Source organism: Heliangelus exortis, chromosome 1 (genome assembly GCF_036169615.1).
Source record: "Heliangelus exortis chromosome 1, bHelExo1.hap1, whole genome shotgun sequence".
NCBI classification, from domain to species: Eukaryota; Metazoa; Chordata; class Aves; order Apodiformes; family Trochilidae; genus Heliangelus; species Heliangelus exortis.
In genome coordinates, this window is record NC_092422.1 from 87,280,247 (window position 1) to 87,297,848 (window position 17,602).

Consider the following 17,602-nt stretch of genomic DNA (forward strand, 5'->3'; position numbering starts at 1 on the left):
GAGCAGCTTTTTCTATAAGCTTCCAGGGGTTTTGGATGAGGCCCTGGATTTAGAACAACTAGGAGGTAGATGGCTAGGAAGTCATGTACTATAAACCAGCACTTGTCAGGACGGCAAGCACATGCTAGGATTCTGGGAAGAGCAAGCACTGAGTGGTACCTTTGGGTAGGTTGGCACATCCCTCCGGGGAGTCAGCCTCTTGTTTTCATCCAAAAAGCTGTACTTGCAGGGACAGTTAGTCCTGAAATGAAATTATCAGCTCTTAACATTGTGGGAACATGAGTGCAGTGTCTTGAAAAATTCCACAAGTTCTCTGCTCTCTTAGTAGGCATTACCTGGAGGATCACCACACTCTCCAAACCATCTAATGTGGGGTTACTCGAATGCTTTAAAAGTGTGATCCTCTTTAGGATTCTTTCCCCTGCCACCCACTGCCAGTTATCTGCTTTTCCTTCCTCTGCGTGTAGAGGGGCCAAGCTGATACTATTCCCATCATAGCTGATACTATTCCCATGATGGTGGGAGGATTACAGCAGCCTTACAGCCTCTGCAGAGCACCTAGGTTGCTTCATTGCAGTACAAGAGCATTTTCTTACCTTGCAGCCACAGGGAGCACAATAAAACTGAGAGCTCGGTGGTATCACCCATGGCAATTGTGATAGTTTAACTCAGCACGTGTTTGCCAGGCTGATAAGCACATGGACTTTAATAACTCTCATGTGAGGTTGATCTGTTTGCATTTTGCATTTATCCCCTTAGTCCTAACATTTGGATCATCCTTGCTCCTTTTTTCAAGACTACTGCCAAATAAAGGTAAACGAACCCCCTCAAAAGAAGCCAACCAAAGTATTCAATTAACTTCATTTATCTGTTTTACAGTTGTTTCACTTGTTCCATATTGCATGTCTTTTTAGTGTTTCTCTTCTCTGTTGGGAATTTATCTAGGTCTCTTTTCTCCTCTTAACGCTGATATCTGCTGTAATTTCTGATAGTGTTGCCTGAATCCTATGAAAGTTTTGCCATTTTATAATTCATGGAGGTCAGCTGGCTTTAACTAGCTGCCTTTTCCTGTCCTGTTTAAGGAGACTTTCCGTTGATGAAAAATTCTCTTAATAGTTTCCAAAGCTGTTTCCTCAAAACTCCATTGTGAAGGGTATTAGGATGATAAAAATAGAGATTGGGGCATTCCTTGCCCTAATTGGAGCTGAATGTTAGGGTTAGACGGGGGTCAGCCAACTATCCATAATTTCCAGCTGTAGTGAAGTACTGAAGTCTTCATCCTACTGTGCTGGGTAACAAACCAGAGCCAGGATGCATCAGACCTTTACAAATGTAAAACTCTGTCTGCATATGATCATTATTTTAAATGACACTATAATGTTATTAGCATCTGCCAGTGGTGAGCATAAAAAGCAGACGAGCAAAAAAAAAAACTAAACAAAAAACAAAAACTATTTGGAGGATTCAAGTGGGGCTGCTTTGCTCTTCTAAAAAGGAGAGATGCACAATTCACTGTGTGTGATGACTTTTATAAGCTCTTCATCCTTACTCTGTCATTTGGTAATTTAACAGCAAATATAACGTGTAAACATGCAAGAATACAGCTGGGTACACTGGGATACCATTGAAGGAATATATGCACCCACATATTTATATACATTTTTTAAACTTAGATGTGATCTCTAATTGCAGCTGTAACACATTATCCAGAAAGTGCCACTGCACAAGTGATGACAAGCCTAAAGAGGAGCAAAACCTTTTCCACTTGTCCTGGGATGCCTCTGTCCCCGTCCCCCCAGCATGCACATGTCTCATGCCAGCGGGAGAGATTTTGTTCAGCCTCTCTGTGGCAAAGCACCTTGGGGTTGGGGTCACTGTGGGACAGGGGCATTGTTCCTGTGGAGTCATGGTCACTTGGCAATAAGGAAACACTGCTCATTCCTTAGCAGCTTCCCATGGGGTCCCTCTTAATAGCCAGCTACTAAGGAGCATCCTTTCCTCACTCTTAAAGCAAAAGGAGGTGACTCGTAAGCACCACAGGTTATAGGCTGAACTTGGTCTGCTGCTTTGAGACCCAAGCTCTTGGGGTACAGATAAACACAAGAAGAATTTTGTGCAAGGAGGAGGAGATTTTGTAAAGCTAGGAGGAGGAAGACCCAGCTTAAGGGAACCAAGAAGAGCTGTGAAATGTTGCTGCCACATTGATACGGCACAAACTGATGCTGAGCACAGAAAATTAGGCTCCTGCTTCAGTGAAGGCAGCTGAAAGCAACTAGATGGGGCATCTGTGTCCAGCACTGCTTGCTGCTGAGCACTACACCAGTTTTTACCCCAGCTTTCCAGCATCATGCTCCATGCTGATCTCTGGCTTTTGCTGGCTGTCACATCTCACCACAAGCCTTTGGTGAAGACTACACCTCAGCTGGAGCTGGCTGCACTAGAAGACATAGCACTCCTCATTCCTGTTTTTCTTGTTAACAGACTGCTGTTTATAGCATAAAATATAGACTGTAAGGTGACAAGATCTGGGAGAGGAATGAGTCATGATTGGGACAGTCTCGTATTTCCTGCTGTGGGGGGCAGGAACTGGGAGAAACATGAAGGTGCCGTAACTCCTTTGCCTTGGTTTTAATTCCTTATCTGCCTGTGTGCCACTATGCTCATAAATGCAGCCTTCCCAGCTCCCTGTAACTCTTGAGGAAAAATACAGACACATGCACAGGCACACACGTTATTCATATCACACCCAGCACAAATCAGCATAAACAGTTTTGAGTTTCCTACCAATCCAAGTTCTAATTTTTATAATGAAATTTCCTCATATGCCTGTGCAATAAATTATGCAAATCAGAGGGCAAACTGCAGCCCATCCTACTGGCATAAACCTGGAGCAGATCTGAGGTTAATAACATTACTCTGCATTTAGGCTAGTTTGACAGCTGAATTTTGCCTTAGACTTAATAGAAATGTATTAATGCTGTGCCTTCTGACACATCTGGGTGGCAAAATTTATAAAAGTGAGAGATTATAAAGCCTAATTCTCTTAGCTGATCTCCCATTGCCCTCAATAGGAAACCTTGATTAAAGGTCAGAGAATTTGACCCCAAATGAAGAAAAAGAGAGAGGCTGTTCAGACAGCACAGTTACATTTGCTGAGAAAAATCCCCTTCACCCGTGCTTGGAGCAACATGATCTATCCTTCTTCAGCAGCCTTCCCAGAAGTATCTGTAATCTCACAGTGATGATTTGTTTTTCCCAGTGGGGTATTTCAATGACACAGGGGCATTTCCAGCTGAGACCCTATACCATACAAAATGCAATTTTTCCTTCTGTTGTTTTAACTACACCAAACCAAACTTCATAGTCAGAGTGAGCCCTTGAATTAGAAAGTAATTCCCAAATTCTTCTTGAATTTGCAATTGTTTTATAACAGGGGGAGATCATAATTAGGAGAGCTGCTATGTATTTATTTGATATTTTCCCAGAGTATATATGAGCTGATTTGAGCATTAGCTGGTTCCCAACCAAATGCCTAACTATGCAAGTTCCTATTCCCTCTCTCCAAGTAAATCCGGCTGAAGAATTCCCATTCTATATGGCGAAAAATAACTCTGTTGCAAGACCTTTTCCTCTGTTCCCATGGTCAGATCTGTTTGAACTGATGAATGGCTATACTTCTTCAAATGTTAAACTAAAGCCACTGTCCTTAATGGCTACTGGTTTCCTTGCTCCTCTAAAGCCCAGAAGTTAACTCGATTCTGCAGAAACCAGATGCTTATTTCTTTGCCTACGTCCAGAGCAGAACTTACCTGCTGCTTCTTGCTGCCATTTCCTCCCTCATCTTTTTAATGTCGCTCTTGCATTTCTCAATCTCCACTACTTTCAGGCCTTCCACTGTCAACAAAGGAAAACAACGGGGGTGTTACCATGGCAAAAGACGAAGGATCCTGTTTCACAATTGTGCAGAATTTCAAAGGGCTTTAAGAGTGGGGTTATCCAGTGAGCCAGCGAGCTCTTACAGTCTGCCCCAGTTCTCACATAGGCAGGGGCTGCCAAGGCTGTATATCTTGCAAACCCATAGGAACTATCTGCTGCCAATTTTAGATAATAGCTACAGTATTTTAATGGCCATAACATCTCAGCTTTTCCATGATTGTTAGCAGCAGTCAGCTGTTCCGGTGCCTTCACTTCTCTGCTGTAGAATACGAATCAAAGGAAATCCTGAGCAAAAAAAAAAAAAGAACCCTACCATGATGGGATGATAAATGCAGCTAGCCAAACACGTCACAGCAGGATTAGAATTCCCATTAAGATAAAAGGTTTTAATTTGAAAGTTCATGCAGAGCATTAAGGAGTGCTAGAGGCATTGCTAGATACAGAGAAACCAAAGTGCAAATGCAGGAGAGAGAGAATGTTGAAAAGTTTTGATCTAATGATTGATTTCTTTTTTTTTTTTTTTTTAGATATTGAAGACCTGTCACTTTTTTTTGCTGATCAATTTTGTAATCAAGAGTTATTTATGCATGGGGCACAAAAAATCCTATATTCCCCTTCTGTGTGTAATTATGAAAGCCACAAGGCAAAAGGTTTGATTGCCTTTTTATGCAGCAATGAACCTTCATTCCACATAGCCATGAGAACCTAATGCAGCACAATATAAGAATATCTCCCTTTTCTTTCCCTCTCACTGAACTATCAGAATGCTCAAGGACATAATACAGCACAATTTATTGAGTACATGTCATTCACATGCAATCATTTCACAGTTCATTTGTTTACTGAACTCACTGTTTGCACCAACAAGCTGTGGTTCACAAGCTGTGGTTCAGGCAACTCGAGGGAATGTGCAATTGTACAATCAGCATTCAGTCATTTTCTTAGAAAATAATAGTCAAACACTTATCTGGAGGGTAGCATGTAAGTGATAAAAAGCTTCTTTGGAAGGGCACAACCCATTACATAGGCAGAGTACTTTGTACTACTAATAACAAAGGATCATGTTGGAACTTGGAAAAAGGAAAAACGGAGAGGTATATGAATTGAGTCAAAAATTCCACATATTAGGAGAGGAAAGGGAAAGGGGTTTGATTTATGCTTGATAATAGGGATACCCTCCACTTTAAAATCCCATTTCCAGATTAATGTTTTTTGTCTAACATTGTTACAAGCAATCTCTCTGGGTCATCCTGATGTGATGATACAGGCAAAATGCTGTCCTGCTTTTTCAATATCTTCATGCTGGATACCTGCCTGAACTTTTTTTGGTACTCATTCAACTGTCCATGATCAGATGCAGCTGATGGGCAGGCCCCACGCTGCTATGTACCATTCTGGTGTGTATTCATTGGAGAAAAGTTTGTGGATAGCCCAATTGCCAAACTGCCTAAATGGTGGCTGTTGTCTACTTGAAGCAATGGGAGCAAATTAGAGGTATCAAGAGACTGCAAGGAAGGAGTTATAGTGCAAAATGGCAGCCCCAAGCATCTTTTTATCTTGCATCTCTTTAGTTTTCTTCCAAAACCTCTCCAGGGGGGCAGAGAATTTACATAATTATTTTCTTAAGGTAGATGTGAGATGCTTACAAATTGTAGAAGGTTTTTGCCAGTTTCCTTATTCATGTTGAGGCTGCTGTGGAAATGCTGTAGCAGAGTACGTCAAGACATGGGACAAAGCATTCCCACTGCTTACCCTGCATGGAAGCATTTTCCAAGGGAAAGTCGTAAGTTTAGATGGGACTTAAAAATCAGTTAAAAGATTTGGCTCCTTGAAAACACATCTCTGTGAAGCAGTCTCTAGAGAATAATGGGAAGGAAACTGAGAATTTTTTATGTGAGGTGCAGCTGTAGTGCTGTCACAAGCACTTATCCCCACACACACGTCCCCTCTGGGGAATAAAGCCTGGAGATCACATGTGAGAGTGGTGGAAAAGGGATCTCTGAAGGAGGTAGTAGAAAACTCAATACAAAAGCACAATTCTTTTCACGTTTGGCTTGCAAATGATAAATGGCCTTGTCATGCACTGATTAAAGGCCCATTATATAATTCTGCAGCGAGAAATACTTTCTGAGAAGACCCCGTGCTGCCTAAAGAAATCCTTGGGCTGACTCCAGCACTGAAACATGGCTCTTAAAGCAACCTCTGGGAGTCCAGCTTGAGTATGGAGGCTGGGCACTCTTCTTTCTCTCCCAGTCTTGCTTTTTAAACACGGAAGCCTGGGATTATTTTAAAACATTGCAGATTTGCCTCTGTGTCAAATTCTAGAAGTCCGATTTCGAGCAGATGGGTTCACTTGTACTCAGGCAACCCAGGGAGCTCATTCCCACAGGCTGAGGCTGCTGGAAGCAGGATGACAAGTGCTGAGGCAGAATGGCAGCAGATTGCTATGCCTGATGCTATTTCCATCCCTAGCCAGACCCCCTTGCAGAGGGGAAGCCTCCTCTGGGCACCAGTGAATTCAATCCGTGTGGCAGCTCTCTTGTGGGCTGGTTCCCTAAACCAGCCATGAAGTGCTGGGGAGTGTGACTGCACAACTCTTCCCAGCTGGCAGAAGCATTCAGACCTTCACCATCTTCCTCCACTGCCACAGGCTGTGGGCACACAAAGGCATCACTTGTGCAGGGTGTAGTCCCAGGGGTCACTGGGAAGACCCAGCAGACAAAAGCATCCCCAAGCTGGCTGGAAGAGCTGCTCATCAGGGATACCAAGGGGACTGGAAGACACACAGGAATGCTTGCCTCATGTGCTCCAGTCCATGGCATTTAGCCCTGAGGACAGGCATTGGCCAGAAGTCCCAGAGACAATGCAGTGTGACTGAGCTAATTTTTTTTTTTCTTCTCCTTTTCTTTCTTTTGGACAAAAGAATAAATTAACCAAGCCTTGAGTAAACTGCACCCAAGCAAACCAGGAGGGATTGCTATTCAGACTCCTTGTGGAGGTCTGTGCTGGGGAAAAGCACACTGCAGGTTGCCCCCTCCATGGATGTTGCACGAGGGCTCCCACCACACTGGGAACCTGCACCGGGGTGGCCTCTGGGAGAGGTTCCCCTACAGCTGCTTTTTGAGTAAGGACATTTTTTCCTCTCCCTGCTGACAAAGACATCAGTAGCACTCAGCAGCTGCAGGGTCAAGGTAGCTTCTGGTCAGGGGAAATTTCAGGAAAACAAGTTCTAACATGAACCCATGAACCAAGAACCAAAAACCCTTTTTTTTTTTTTACTTTTTTTTTTTTTTTTTTTTTTTTTCCCCAGCCAGCTCTAGTGAGAAAGTTTTCTCTGCAGCTGTAGTGCTGGGGAAAACTCTACCTGCTCCTGACTGAAATGCTGTGTATCAGGTGTACCAGTGAGGATTTGGCCTTTGGTGTCAAAGTGATGCTGGGTGTGACCGTGCCTTATTCTTACCCCTCCCCTTGGACCTGTGTTCTGCATAACACACTGACAATAAATCAGATGCTGCGTGAGGGGAAAAAAAAAAGAAAAAGGAACAGAAAAAACAAACAAACAAAAAACCCAACCCAAGAAAACAAAACCAAGAGCAAAGGAGCAATCTGACCACACGGACTTGGTTGTTGTGCAATAACTAGAAGTGCCTGTGAGGGAGGAAATGGCTGCTGCCCAGTGCTCTGCCAGGCAATATGGGCAGCGAGGGGTGAAGCCCTGTGTTTGCAGCCCAGAAGTTACTGCCTGGTGACACAGAGAGATGTGGGACAGCAAGATGTGAGACAGTGGGCACGGGGTAGGGGGCTCAGCTGGGTGAAGGGGGGTGAGAAAGAAACTGGGTCTGGGGCATGGCATGAAGGGTAGGCTGGGGGGGCTTGGAGGTGAGGATGGGGAGGTGGGTGGTAGAGACCCTGAGCTGTGGGGATGCAGCAGGAGGAGGACATGTCAGGAGCAGGACGTGGCCCCAGTCTCAAAGCTTGGTGGGGGGATCAATGCCCCCTTACTGGGGAGACTGGGAGGTGCCCGCAATGCCAGGCATCCCTCCCCAGCACTGCCTCTCCAGCGGGTGCCACCATGGTCTCCTGCCTTCCCCATGCCTTGTCCTGGGCTGCTCCCTGACCTTCTGGGCTCAAGACCAGGCAAATGACAAGCAATTGGAGAAAGCAGAGGAGCAGGATAGAGCAGGGGTAAGGTGAGGGTGGTGAGGCAAGGGGGGTTCTGAGACACCGGTTCTCAGTGTGATACTGAAAGAAAGGAACACTCACATTCAACCTTTTTCTCCAGCATTGCCAAGTGATTTGCTACTTCCGTTTTCAGCTCGTTGATTTTAAAAACCCTGAAAAGAAAATCCTCATGTGTTAATGGTATACACTTAGTGCCTTGCCTGCAAAGGACTTTTGCTACAGATGTCTGTATTTTTCAGAGGATTTATGTGTCCGGCCACGGTTGCCATAAGGACACAAAAAATTACCATGGAAATGCAGAAATTTGGGCACAAAATACACCCTCGCTTAATTTTCAGAATAATTAAGCACAAATGATTTTTTTATGACCCTGGTAATGTACTGTGGCTCTGCAACACTTCATTACCCCTCCTCTCAGTAGTGACTTGTTATTGTACCCCCCAGGGAGGCAGAGTTAAATTGATAATGCTTTGCCTAACAGCAGCATCTCAGCGTCTGTGCTCTCTGAAGCCCTCCTCCGAGTTACACTGGTGATTTGCTGACCTGCAGTGGGGTTGATCTATATCGTACTGAGAACAGCTAGAACAAACTAAGCAGCTGTACAGGTGATGAGAAATCCTCTTGGATGAGGCACATGTTTGGGTGGTAAAGGAAAAAAATGAAACAAATCAGATGATTTGGCTGTTCAAAGAAGAAGCATTTCTTTTGCTTCCAAAGAGGGCAGGAGGACAGTAAGAACATTTTTTATTTGCTGCTTGATCTGCTTTTTCGATCAAAGTAATTGCCAAAATAGTTTTTGGTTCAGGCTACTATATTGTTGTCAGCAGGAAATAACGTGTACTGGGACTAAATTTGTCAGGAAGAGTGGAGTTCGAAAGAGAAATTAAATTCCCTCTGCCTCCTGTAAAAACTTCGAGTTGATAAAAGAAATGTTTTAAATTAAGAATAATGTTCAGCTTCTTACCTTGAGAACTGCTCAGCAATCTGTCCCAGTAAATTCTGGAACAATTCTTCTTTCTCTGAAAGAAATAGAAGGAAGATGTAACAAAAAATGACAGAGGCAAGAAGATACCCTCAGCTCCCCTGTAAAATGGCATGCCCAGAATTCCAGCTTTGATAGTGAGGCATTTAGCCAAAAAGTTGTTCTGGTCCTTTGAACAGTGACAGCATTTGGGAATGATTCCTCGTTCTCACTTGCCTTCCTCTGCCTGCAGATTACAGTTAAGATTTATCAGTTTTTTGTTGGTTTTTTTTTTTTCTGGGGTGGGGGGGTGTGCTAGGCAACTTGTTCTAATGGTAGCTTGCAGCACCTTCTGGAAAGGAGAACCCTTTCACATTTCTTGGGTAGGACACCCAGAATAACCATCTGCTTTTGGAAGGTCTGGCTCAAAAGGACTGCCTCTACACCATCAGCATTCTGGTGCCAGAATGCCCATAGAAAACATAAGAGCTTATAAACACAAGAAAACTTGCTTTTTGGATTAACACTGGGACATTAGACTGGAGACCAATTTTTTCTGTTCAAATTCATAAGAATCACACTGCTCTGCATAAAATTCCAGCAAACATGAGATGCCAAAAGACTGTCCTTGCAGAATGAGGTCCGCCCTTCCTGGTTCCTGGGACAGACACAGCAGAGCACAAGTTTCCCAACCCCTTTTTTCCTTGAGAACATAACTTGGACTGAACTGCTTTAGGGGTCCCCTGAGGATCCCATCACTGCATGAACTGCTGTGTCTGTGGTTGCTTTGGGAGCACTCATGCCGGTGGCTCCCTGCCTTCCACTGCCAACTCCAGCATTCTGGCACTTCACACTGGCTTGGGAAAGTCAGCATGGTAAAGCCCCATTCCTAAGACCACCACAGGACTGCAGTCATTAACACAAGGAAAAGCAAACGAGTCCTTCGAACAAGACTGGATTTTGAGGGACAGTACACTTCAGGAAGTAAGAAGCATGATAGCAATGTTATCCCACCTTTCAGTCTGTCCACACTATATTCACACAGACCTGGGAAGAAGCATAAATCACCTTTGCTGAGCTGTGAGTTGTTGCTTTGAGATTTCTCCCACTTCCTCCTACCAGCTTATTTAAACTGTACTGTGCTGTGTTCATTTTCATGCCTTCAAGGTGGATGTATCCTTGGTATCTCCTGCTCCAGGAGCAGAAACATTGCACGCTCTCATATAGAACCCACAGATTAAAGAACACCCGCTTACCCCAGGCATAGAAATACCCCAGTGGCATTTCTGAAGCTACTTCTTGCCCTTGCTTGAGGGAGAGTGATGCCCTATGAGTGCAATCAACCAGACAAAACACATCGGACAGAAATACAGCCCAGCATTTACAATGCATTTCTAAATAATAGCTCTGTACCTGCTGAAAAGATTTGCAATTCCTCAGGTATTAAGAGATGTCAGAAATACTTGCCAAGAGCATTCACTTTCCTGGCCAAAACAATATTACCCCTGTGGCTCTAAACTGGAGCAAGCACTCTGTGGTCTGAAAGTCTCAGATCTAGTTCCCTCTTTTTTTCTTATTTTTTTTTTTTCCCTGTGATCTGACTCCCAGCGGTACGGATAGCAGAGCAAATACAGAGATAATTTCACAAAAACCCATTTTAAAGTTTTCTCACAAAACCCATTTGAAAACCCAAGCACTCAAACGTAGCAAACGGAGCCTTATTTAAGGGAGCAGGAAAGCTTACCATAGGCAGCACCTGGGATGGCACCCAAATCCAACAGTGAGAATGAGCAGAGAAACCCGTGTCCTCTCACTTCGATGCAGCTCAGCTCTCTGACAGTGGCTGTAGCATGCCAGAGACTGACAAGTTCCCTATGAACACTGTTCCAGTAAAAAATAAATAAATCTTACTTTCACTCCCTCCCCCTGTCAAAACTCACTCGGAGCATTAGGACATTCTCATCCAGGGAACAGTCAGCTGCAATCTGATGTTTATGGATGTAATAAAAGACTTTCAAAACGAAGATGTATGTTTTTATAACCCTAGGGTGCAGTAAAGATATATGACTAAGAGTGGCAGTTTGTCTCATCTTAAAGAGACAAAGATCTATTTCTTTGCCCTGTTCCTTTCTGAGGGGAAGACCTCTGGTAACCCCCGATTCCGAAGAAAAGGAGACATCGTGCCAACATAATTAAATCCTGCTTGCCCATTCCTTTGTAGAACAGGAAGGCTACCTGTCCTTTTACTCTCTTTGTTACCCTCTGCCTTCTCTGTGTTTTTTATACCTCAGCACAGGGCTGACACCCCAGGTCCAAGCAGCTCTTTTTCCCTCCGTTGTTTCGTTTGTTTTCCTGCAATGATCCCTGGGAAAAGGAAATCCTACTGCATGCGGCGTGGGCAGATGCAACCTCTGTCCCTCACTGAGGGTCGCCAGCTCCTGCCTGGCAACCCCAAAGCCTCTAGCAACTCCTTTCTCGGCTTCCCCTCCTCCTCCCCTGCCACCAGCACCATGAAATGTGCAACATTTGCAAACGCAGGTGTTCAGCAAGTCAGATTTTTGCACGCTACACGAGGCATTTTAGATGAAAATCAGAAAAAAACCCTCCAGAAGAAGCTGCCAGCTCAGGCTTCTTCCTCGGGCTTCCCATGGCTCATTCCTAAGGCTCGTTCCCAAGCTCGCCGCAGGCACAGGGACTTCGGCTCCTTGCCTGCTGGCCCGCTGCTGAGCTCAGCAGAGAACTTGGCCAGAGCATCACAGAGCCAGGAGCCACTTTGCCCTCCCTCCTGGCAGCTCCATCTCCAGCAGGTCTGGACAGAGAGCAGGTGTGGGGCAATACGGCAGCAGCAGCAGCAGCACTTTTTCCTCTGGCTCCCGCCGGGGCCGGATTGGAGTGCTGGCAGTGAGTTCGGACCTTCCCTGCCAAAAGGGGACTAGGAACACGCATCTCAGGTTACACGTGGCATCGACACAGATGGCTTATAACCCACTGGCATATACCCTCAGCTTCACACCGCCCTGCTTGGCAGGGACTCTTCCTCTCCCAGTTTACACGCCGTGATCGCAGAGCCGGATCCATCCTCCCGTCCCCTCCCCCATCTCTCCCCTCCTCCCCAGCTCCCCTCGCCATCCTGCCAACCTCAACGAGACGCAAGCGGGGAGCACATGGGGTTGTGGGGGTGGGCTGGTTGCTTTTTTCCCTCCGTCTTTTCTGCTGTGGCCAAGCAAGGCTGCAAGGACGTGGGCGCCTGCCTTTTCCTGCCAGCGTCAGGCTGGCAAATTCCTGCCACAAGGTCTCTTTATCACGTGTACCTCTGCCTCTGGCTCGGGCTCCCGTCTGTATTTCCCTTTCAGCAGCTTGTTTGGATCTGGGCAGTGAGAGGAATTTGAAAAACAAACAGCCAGGTGGACAAAAGCCTTAGGAAGGGGTGTGCTTTAAGTCCAAGCCCACGCCCGTGAATCACGCCATAGCCAGGGCCAAATTTTCTTGACAGCTCAGGCTAATCTAGGCTACTGAATGCAAGTCCCTGCTTATGTGAGTAATTCTGAGGCAGCTGAGCAGTTGCCCCCATCCTGATGCACGTGTCCACGTGGGATGCGTGTAAGGAGTAGCAGGCAGGAGGGGCTTTTTCTCTCAGCCTCTCCCCTTTTGCCTCTTGCCTGAGCTGTGAGCATGAATATGCCTCTGAAAGGAGAACAGGGATATCCCAGAGTAAGATGACTGATTATACACAGTGACTGTCCCCCAGTCTCAGCCCACCCAAGCAGCTCTGACACTGTCAGGGTTCCCCCGTGCTGAAGCTGCGCAGCAAGGTGGCAAGCTCAGCCTGTGTGATGACCTCCATCCCTATCGGGTCCTGCTCTCTTTGGGTTTCCCAGCTCATTTCACCATTGAAGGACCCACCAGAACAAGCTAGAGACAGAGGTGCAGAGACAGCTGGTGCTGAGCTTGGCGTATGCCATGCTCTTTTATCTCGCATCCCTGGTGAGATCTTTAAGGGCTCGCTCAGCTAACTGTGTGCTTTGCTGCTCTAACTTTGGAGCAGTAGAAAAATCCTGCAGATTTGGACTGCAGTGGCTCAGGCTCACTTGAGCTCTACAATAGCTCCTTTCTCTGCACTATCAAAAACGTAACAGACTTCAATTTTGTGTCCCAAGAGTGTGCTGCTAGTAGGATTCGTTCATTTAATTGGCATCTCCAGCAATATTGTCGAGTGCCTGAACCCTTCTAACTACAGTCACAACACAGGAATGCGTCTGTGACCTTCCAGCCTGTTCCAGTGCAAGGATGCAGACCATAACCTTTCCAGGAGAGAGAAGATGCCCTGGGCAAGTTCAATGGGCTTGACTGTTTAAGCACCCCAGAGACAAGGGAGAGTTTGGCGTGGGGGTTTTGGTCCCAGGGCTGCAGGATGAGGGACAGCATGTGATGCAGTGACTCAGAGCTGGCCAGCTGGGCCTTTGCCTTGCAGACAGATGACCCTGTGGCAATACAGTGATTGCTGCTGCATCCAATGGACAATCGCTGGAATAATAATTATTATTTTTTTAATTCCACCCCTCTCCCATGACTATGGCCAGGAAGTGAGGAACAATTTCTTAGAAAGACTCTGGTGGATATCTCCTCTGCTGGATAAAAGCTACTGCTTATATTTTCCTCCCAAAGGATTATATTTTGCAGTCCTACCTTTTACAGTCTTTGTTGTTCTGAAGCACACATCACATTTTTCCAGCTGCCTGGGATACTGCTGAAAAGAGGTGCATTACCTCCCACTGCTGTGAAAATCTGGGTGACCCCTTTTTTGGTATGTGTTTGGATGAGTTGCTTTGGGATGTGTAATGACGCAGGCACAGTTGTTTAAGAAGTGAAATCTGGAACAGAGCTGGGTTTTTTTTCTTTTAATGAAGAGGAACAATTTCTCACTCTATTCTTCCTACTCTCAGCAAAATGTCAGGAATGCTCAAGATTAATAACAACTCATGTGAAAGAGAAACAAATACCAATGAACATTACTTTCATCACACTCAGTTCAACTTTTCTCCTCTTTCCATAGCAGACTCTGTCTTATGCTTTGGCAACCTAATGCCAGAATTCTTCTTGTCCTTTTCAGTGCAGATCTTTGGGAATCCTTGTTTTATAAAATTCAGGGAAGAAAGAGAGTCCTTGCTGACACAGTGAAATGCACTCTGCACAAAGCAGAGCCGTGTGCTGTCAACTGGGCTGAAAAATGAGGACCCTGGGAGAGTGCAAAAAGTCACACATGGTCCTATAAAAATATATGGTTAGCTTCACATTAGGGGGAAAAAAAAAAGGCAGATTTTCTAGAAAGCCCTTTGGCCAGCTTCACAGCTGGTATAACACAATGGCATTCCACAACAGAGCTCTGCCAGCCCTGTTTGACATTCTTTCTTCCTCTTGGGGCAAATGGCTATTTGGTTACCCACGCCAGCCGGTACACAGAGACACACACTCCAGTTAATATCTCACCTTTTCTCATCTCATATGCAAATACTGTATTTCCACATCAGGAGAGGGGTGTTATTTCAGCAGAGTTTGTTACAATAAGGAAATAGTTTGGGAGACAGCTTCTTTTCCCTCTGCAGTCATATTGTGCCTCAGCTTTGCCTACCTCCTGAGCAATCACTGGCACAGGAACTGCTTATGGCTGTGATAAAGTTCTTCCCTCTCTCTTGCTTTCTTTGTTCTTTTTGCCCTCCATTTGCCTCTGCTCTCTGCATACACAAGCTCCTTGCTGTTGTCTGTCTGTCCTCCCCACACATCCTCCTACACTGACTTGCTGTGCCCTTTCCTGTAGATGTTTCTGCTGCACCACGTATGGGTACTTCAGAGAGCAGCTCTGGTTCCCTTCACTTCCCCATCTAAAAAAGGGCAATGCTATAAGACACAGTATTTCTTTGTGCAACACAAGAGCCTAAGCAAGAAGAGGTGAGACCTGCAATTACCATTGGCCAGCAGATGAGATGGGAGCAGCAAAACTGCCCTAAGCCAGGAGGCTTAGCCAAAACTGCCCTCACCCGCTCCTGCGAACTGTCTCTTCCAGCCCCAGACTTCCTGGCTCCCTCCTGTTCTTTCTCTGCAGTCTACATTTCCAAGAAAATCTTAACCTCTTGCCCCTTGTGTCGCCTGTCTTCTCATTTGACTGCCACAAACTATGTCCACAGCTGACATCTCCTACCCTCCTTCAGCTCCTGCCTTAGCAGGCAGCCTTTGCCTGTGGCTCCAGAGCTTACAGGCTCCTGCTCAGGCTGCCTTGGCATGAGCAGGAGGAGATATTGCAGCTGCACAGGTGAGAGAGACCTTTGGAAATGCTCTCCAGGTATTGCCCCACGGAAATGCTCTGCTCCAGTGTCTGAGAGCTACTGGCCTGAGCACAGCAGTGGCCAGCAAAGAGATTTGGTAGCAGTGCCACTTCAGTCCTGCCTGTGTAGTACAATAGCACAGTGTGCTGGGGAATATGTTCCAGATGTGTTCTTCATTCAGGCCTTCTTTATTTAAATATTTATTAGACTTAGAGCTTCCATGCCCACAACAGAAATTATGTGCTCTCCTCAGCCATTTGGAAATAACGTGGGGTACAAGCGTTGTGCTCAGCTTTCCAGCAGAGCTTTGCTGAGAGTTGCACAAGTTTAACAAAACACTGCAAGACAGGCTTTCAAACATCATCTGTGTTGCCTGAAAAAAACCACTGCTCTATGCAAGACTTTCCCCAGGACATCAGTGGTGCTGAGTCAGACCAGAGGTAAGAATTGTGAAAGTCCCTTGGACCCCTGCCATTCCACCTCACCCTCAAATCCTTTGAAATCTGAGGGCTGGTTTTGCATTGTGGTTTGTTTTTTTTTTTTGGCTTTCCTTCAGAACACTGTGATCAAACACTTCTTATTCTGCCATAGCTACAACCATGACACTGTCATCTTCCTTTCTTGTATCAGAGCCACATACTTTCCCTGTGCAAAATGTTCTCAAACTGAGCTTTAGTAAATTCAGTTCAAAAGGGTCGTTTTACCTGAGAGCTGCCCAGTTGCAACAGGTATCACTTTGTATGGAGATCTGGAAGAGTCAGAGAGGGCTGATGTTAGCAACACTCTGAAAGCAGTTTGTATTTCACATTTGACAGCAAACAAGGTGGGATGTGAAGAGACGTTCTACATGAAACACTTAAAAGCAGTATTTTTTCTTCAACTACCCCTACTTTTGTAACAAGCAAAAACCTTCAAAACCAATGGGTATTAGTGTCATAAGCCAGCATGCAATTCCTCCAGTCACCTCCCTCCCTCTGAGGAGCTGCTCACCTCCCATTGCACACAAAAGGTGTCTGCAGGCAACCACCACCCCTTCTCTTGGGCTTGACATTATTTTTGAAGAGCAGGTGTAGCAAGGCTTACCTCTCTGTGTTTGCAGGCATTGTCGGATCAATGGATACCATACAATTGTCTGCTGTCAAAAGGGAGATGGTTGTGTTCCTGAAAAGCATGTTTCAAAGAGGTTTATTTGACCTAGAAATGCTGGCTGAAAGTCAGTGGTGCTGCATATGGTGCATAGCCATCTTCTCTCCAGCAGCCCTCATGGCCTGGCACAGTCTTGGACCTGTTTTATGTTGGTACAGAAAGAGTCAAAGCACAGGATGGGGGAGCATTGATGCTTCACCCATTTCAATTACTAGAGAGGTTTCTGGGAAAATGTTAAATGTGATCATCTTTGATCTCAGAGCAGACTTTGCTCCCTGCTAACTCATGTATTCTGTTTACTCATCCACTAATAATTTCTATTAAAAAGCTATGTTTTGTGTTACATTGACTCAGCAGCTCTGTATTGACTCATGCTATACAAATGACTACCAGTGCTATGGATGTCTCAAAATTGTTTAGTTACTCCTTTACCAAAACAAGCAAAAGAAATGCCTTGCTTTATATGGAGTGGGGTTTTTTTTAATACTGTGCTAGGTATGATCTCATAGGCTCAGATGTAAACTGTGGAGGTTTACTTTGGCTTCAGGAGCCTGGTTGAAATGCAAAATTCTTCAGAAGTCTTCTGTTGAAAAAAACAATGCCAAATCATGAATCACTAAAACTGCCAACCAAAGTTTTCTGGGTGATGGAGTGGAAGCATTTGACATAAGGCAAAAGAGAGTTTCTAACCTCTTTAGAGAGGAGATAGATTTCCTTCTTATAGAAAGAAATAGGCAGGATAGATGGCAAAGAGGATTAGTTCTGTCCAGCAGTTTATGCAAATTCTGAGTCAATACAGACAATTTTATCTTTCAGTCATTAGAGCTAGAGTCATCCAATAAACCCATGATTAAAGGCTGGCTTATTTTTTCCTGTGCTTTTTCTGCATTATAAACCTGTATGTAAAAAAGTAAAGACTATGACTTATTGCAAGGCCTGTATGCAGACAGCAGATTCTCCCTTCTGGATGTGACTAAAGAGCTTCCCCAAACCCCTGGATAGGTGGTGCAGAAGGATCTGGGTATCATGCAGAAGCACCATGTGCCCCTCTACCATG

At 45.3% G+C, this 17,602-nt stretch overlaps 1 protein-coding gene across 7 annotated transcripts in view; it reads right to left on the reverse strand.

Moving 5' to 3' along the window:
* The window catches only part of PDE9A (phosphodiesterase 9A), a 48,616-nt gene that overhangs the window by 17,153 nt on the left and 13,861 nt on the right, over window positions 1-17,602 (reverse strand). For 3 of the 7 annotated variants that reach the window (XM_071752310.1, XM_071752300.1, XM_071752316.1), the window contains exons 3-8: window positions 16,483-16,560; window positions 16,104-16,147; window positions 9,083-9,137; window positions 8,200-8,270; window positions 3,810-3,894; window positions 160-241 (exon numbers count right to left, since the gene is read on the reverse strand). In XM_071752310.1, coding sequence (XP_071608411.1) covers window positions 160-241; window positions 3,810-3,894; window positions 8,200-8,270; window positions 9,083-9,137; window positions 16,104-16,147; window positions 16,483-16,560 — 415 coding nt within the window. Of the gene's footprint in view, window positions 1-159; window positions 242-3,809; window positions 3,895-8,199; window positions 8,271-9,082; window positions 9,138-10,823; window positions 11,308-11,365; window positions 11,621-12,217; window positions 12,351-16,103; window positions 16,148-16,482; window positions 16,561-17,602 lie in introns of those variants that run through there. The other 4 variants (XM_071752349.1, XM_071752334.1, XM_071752341.1 and 1 more) reach the window with 4 other exon arrangements.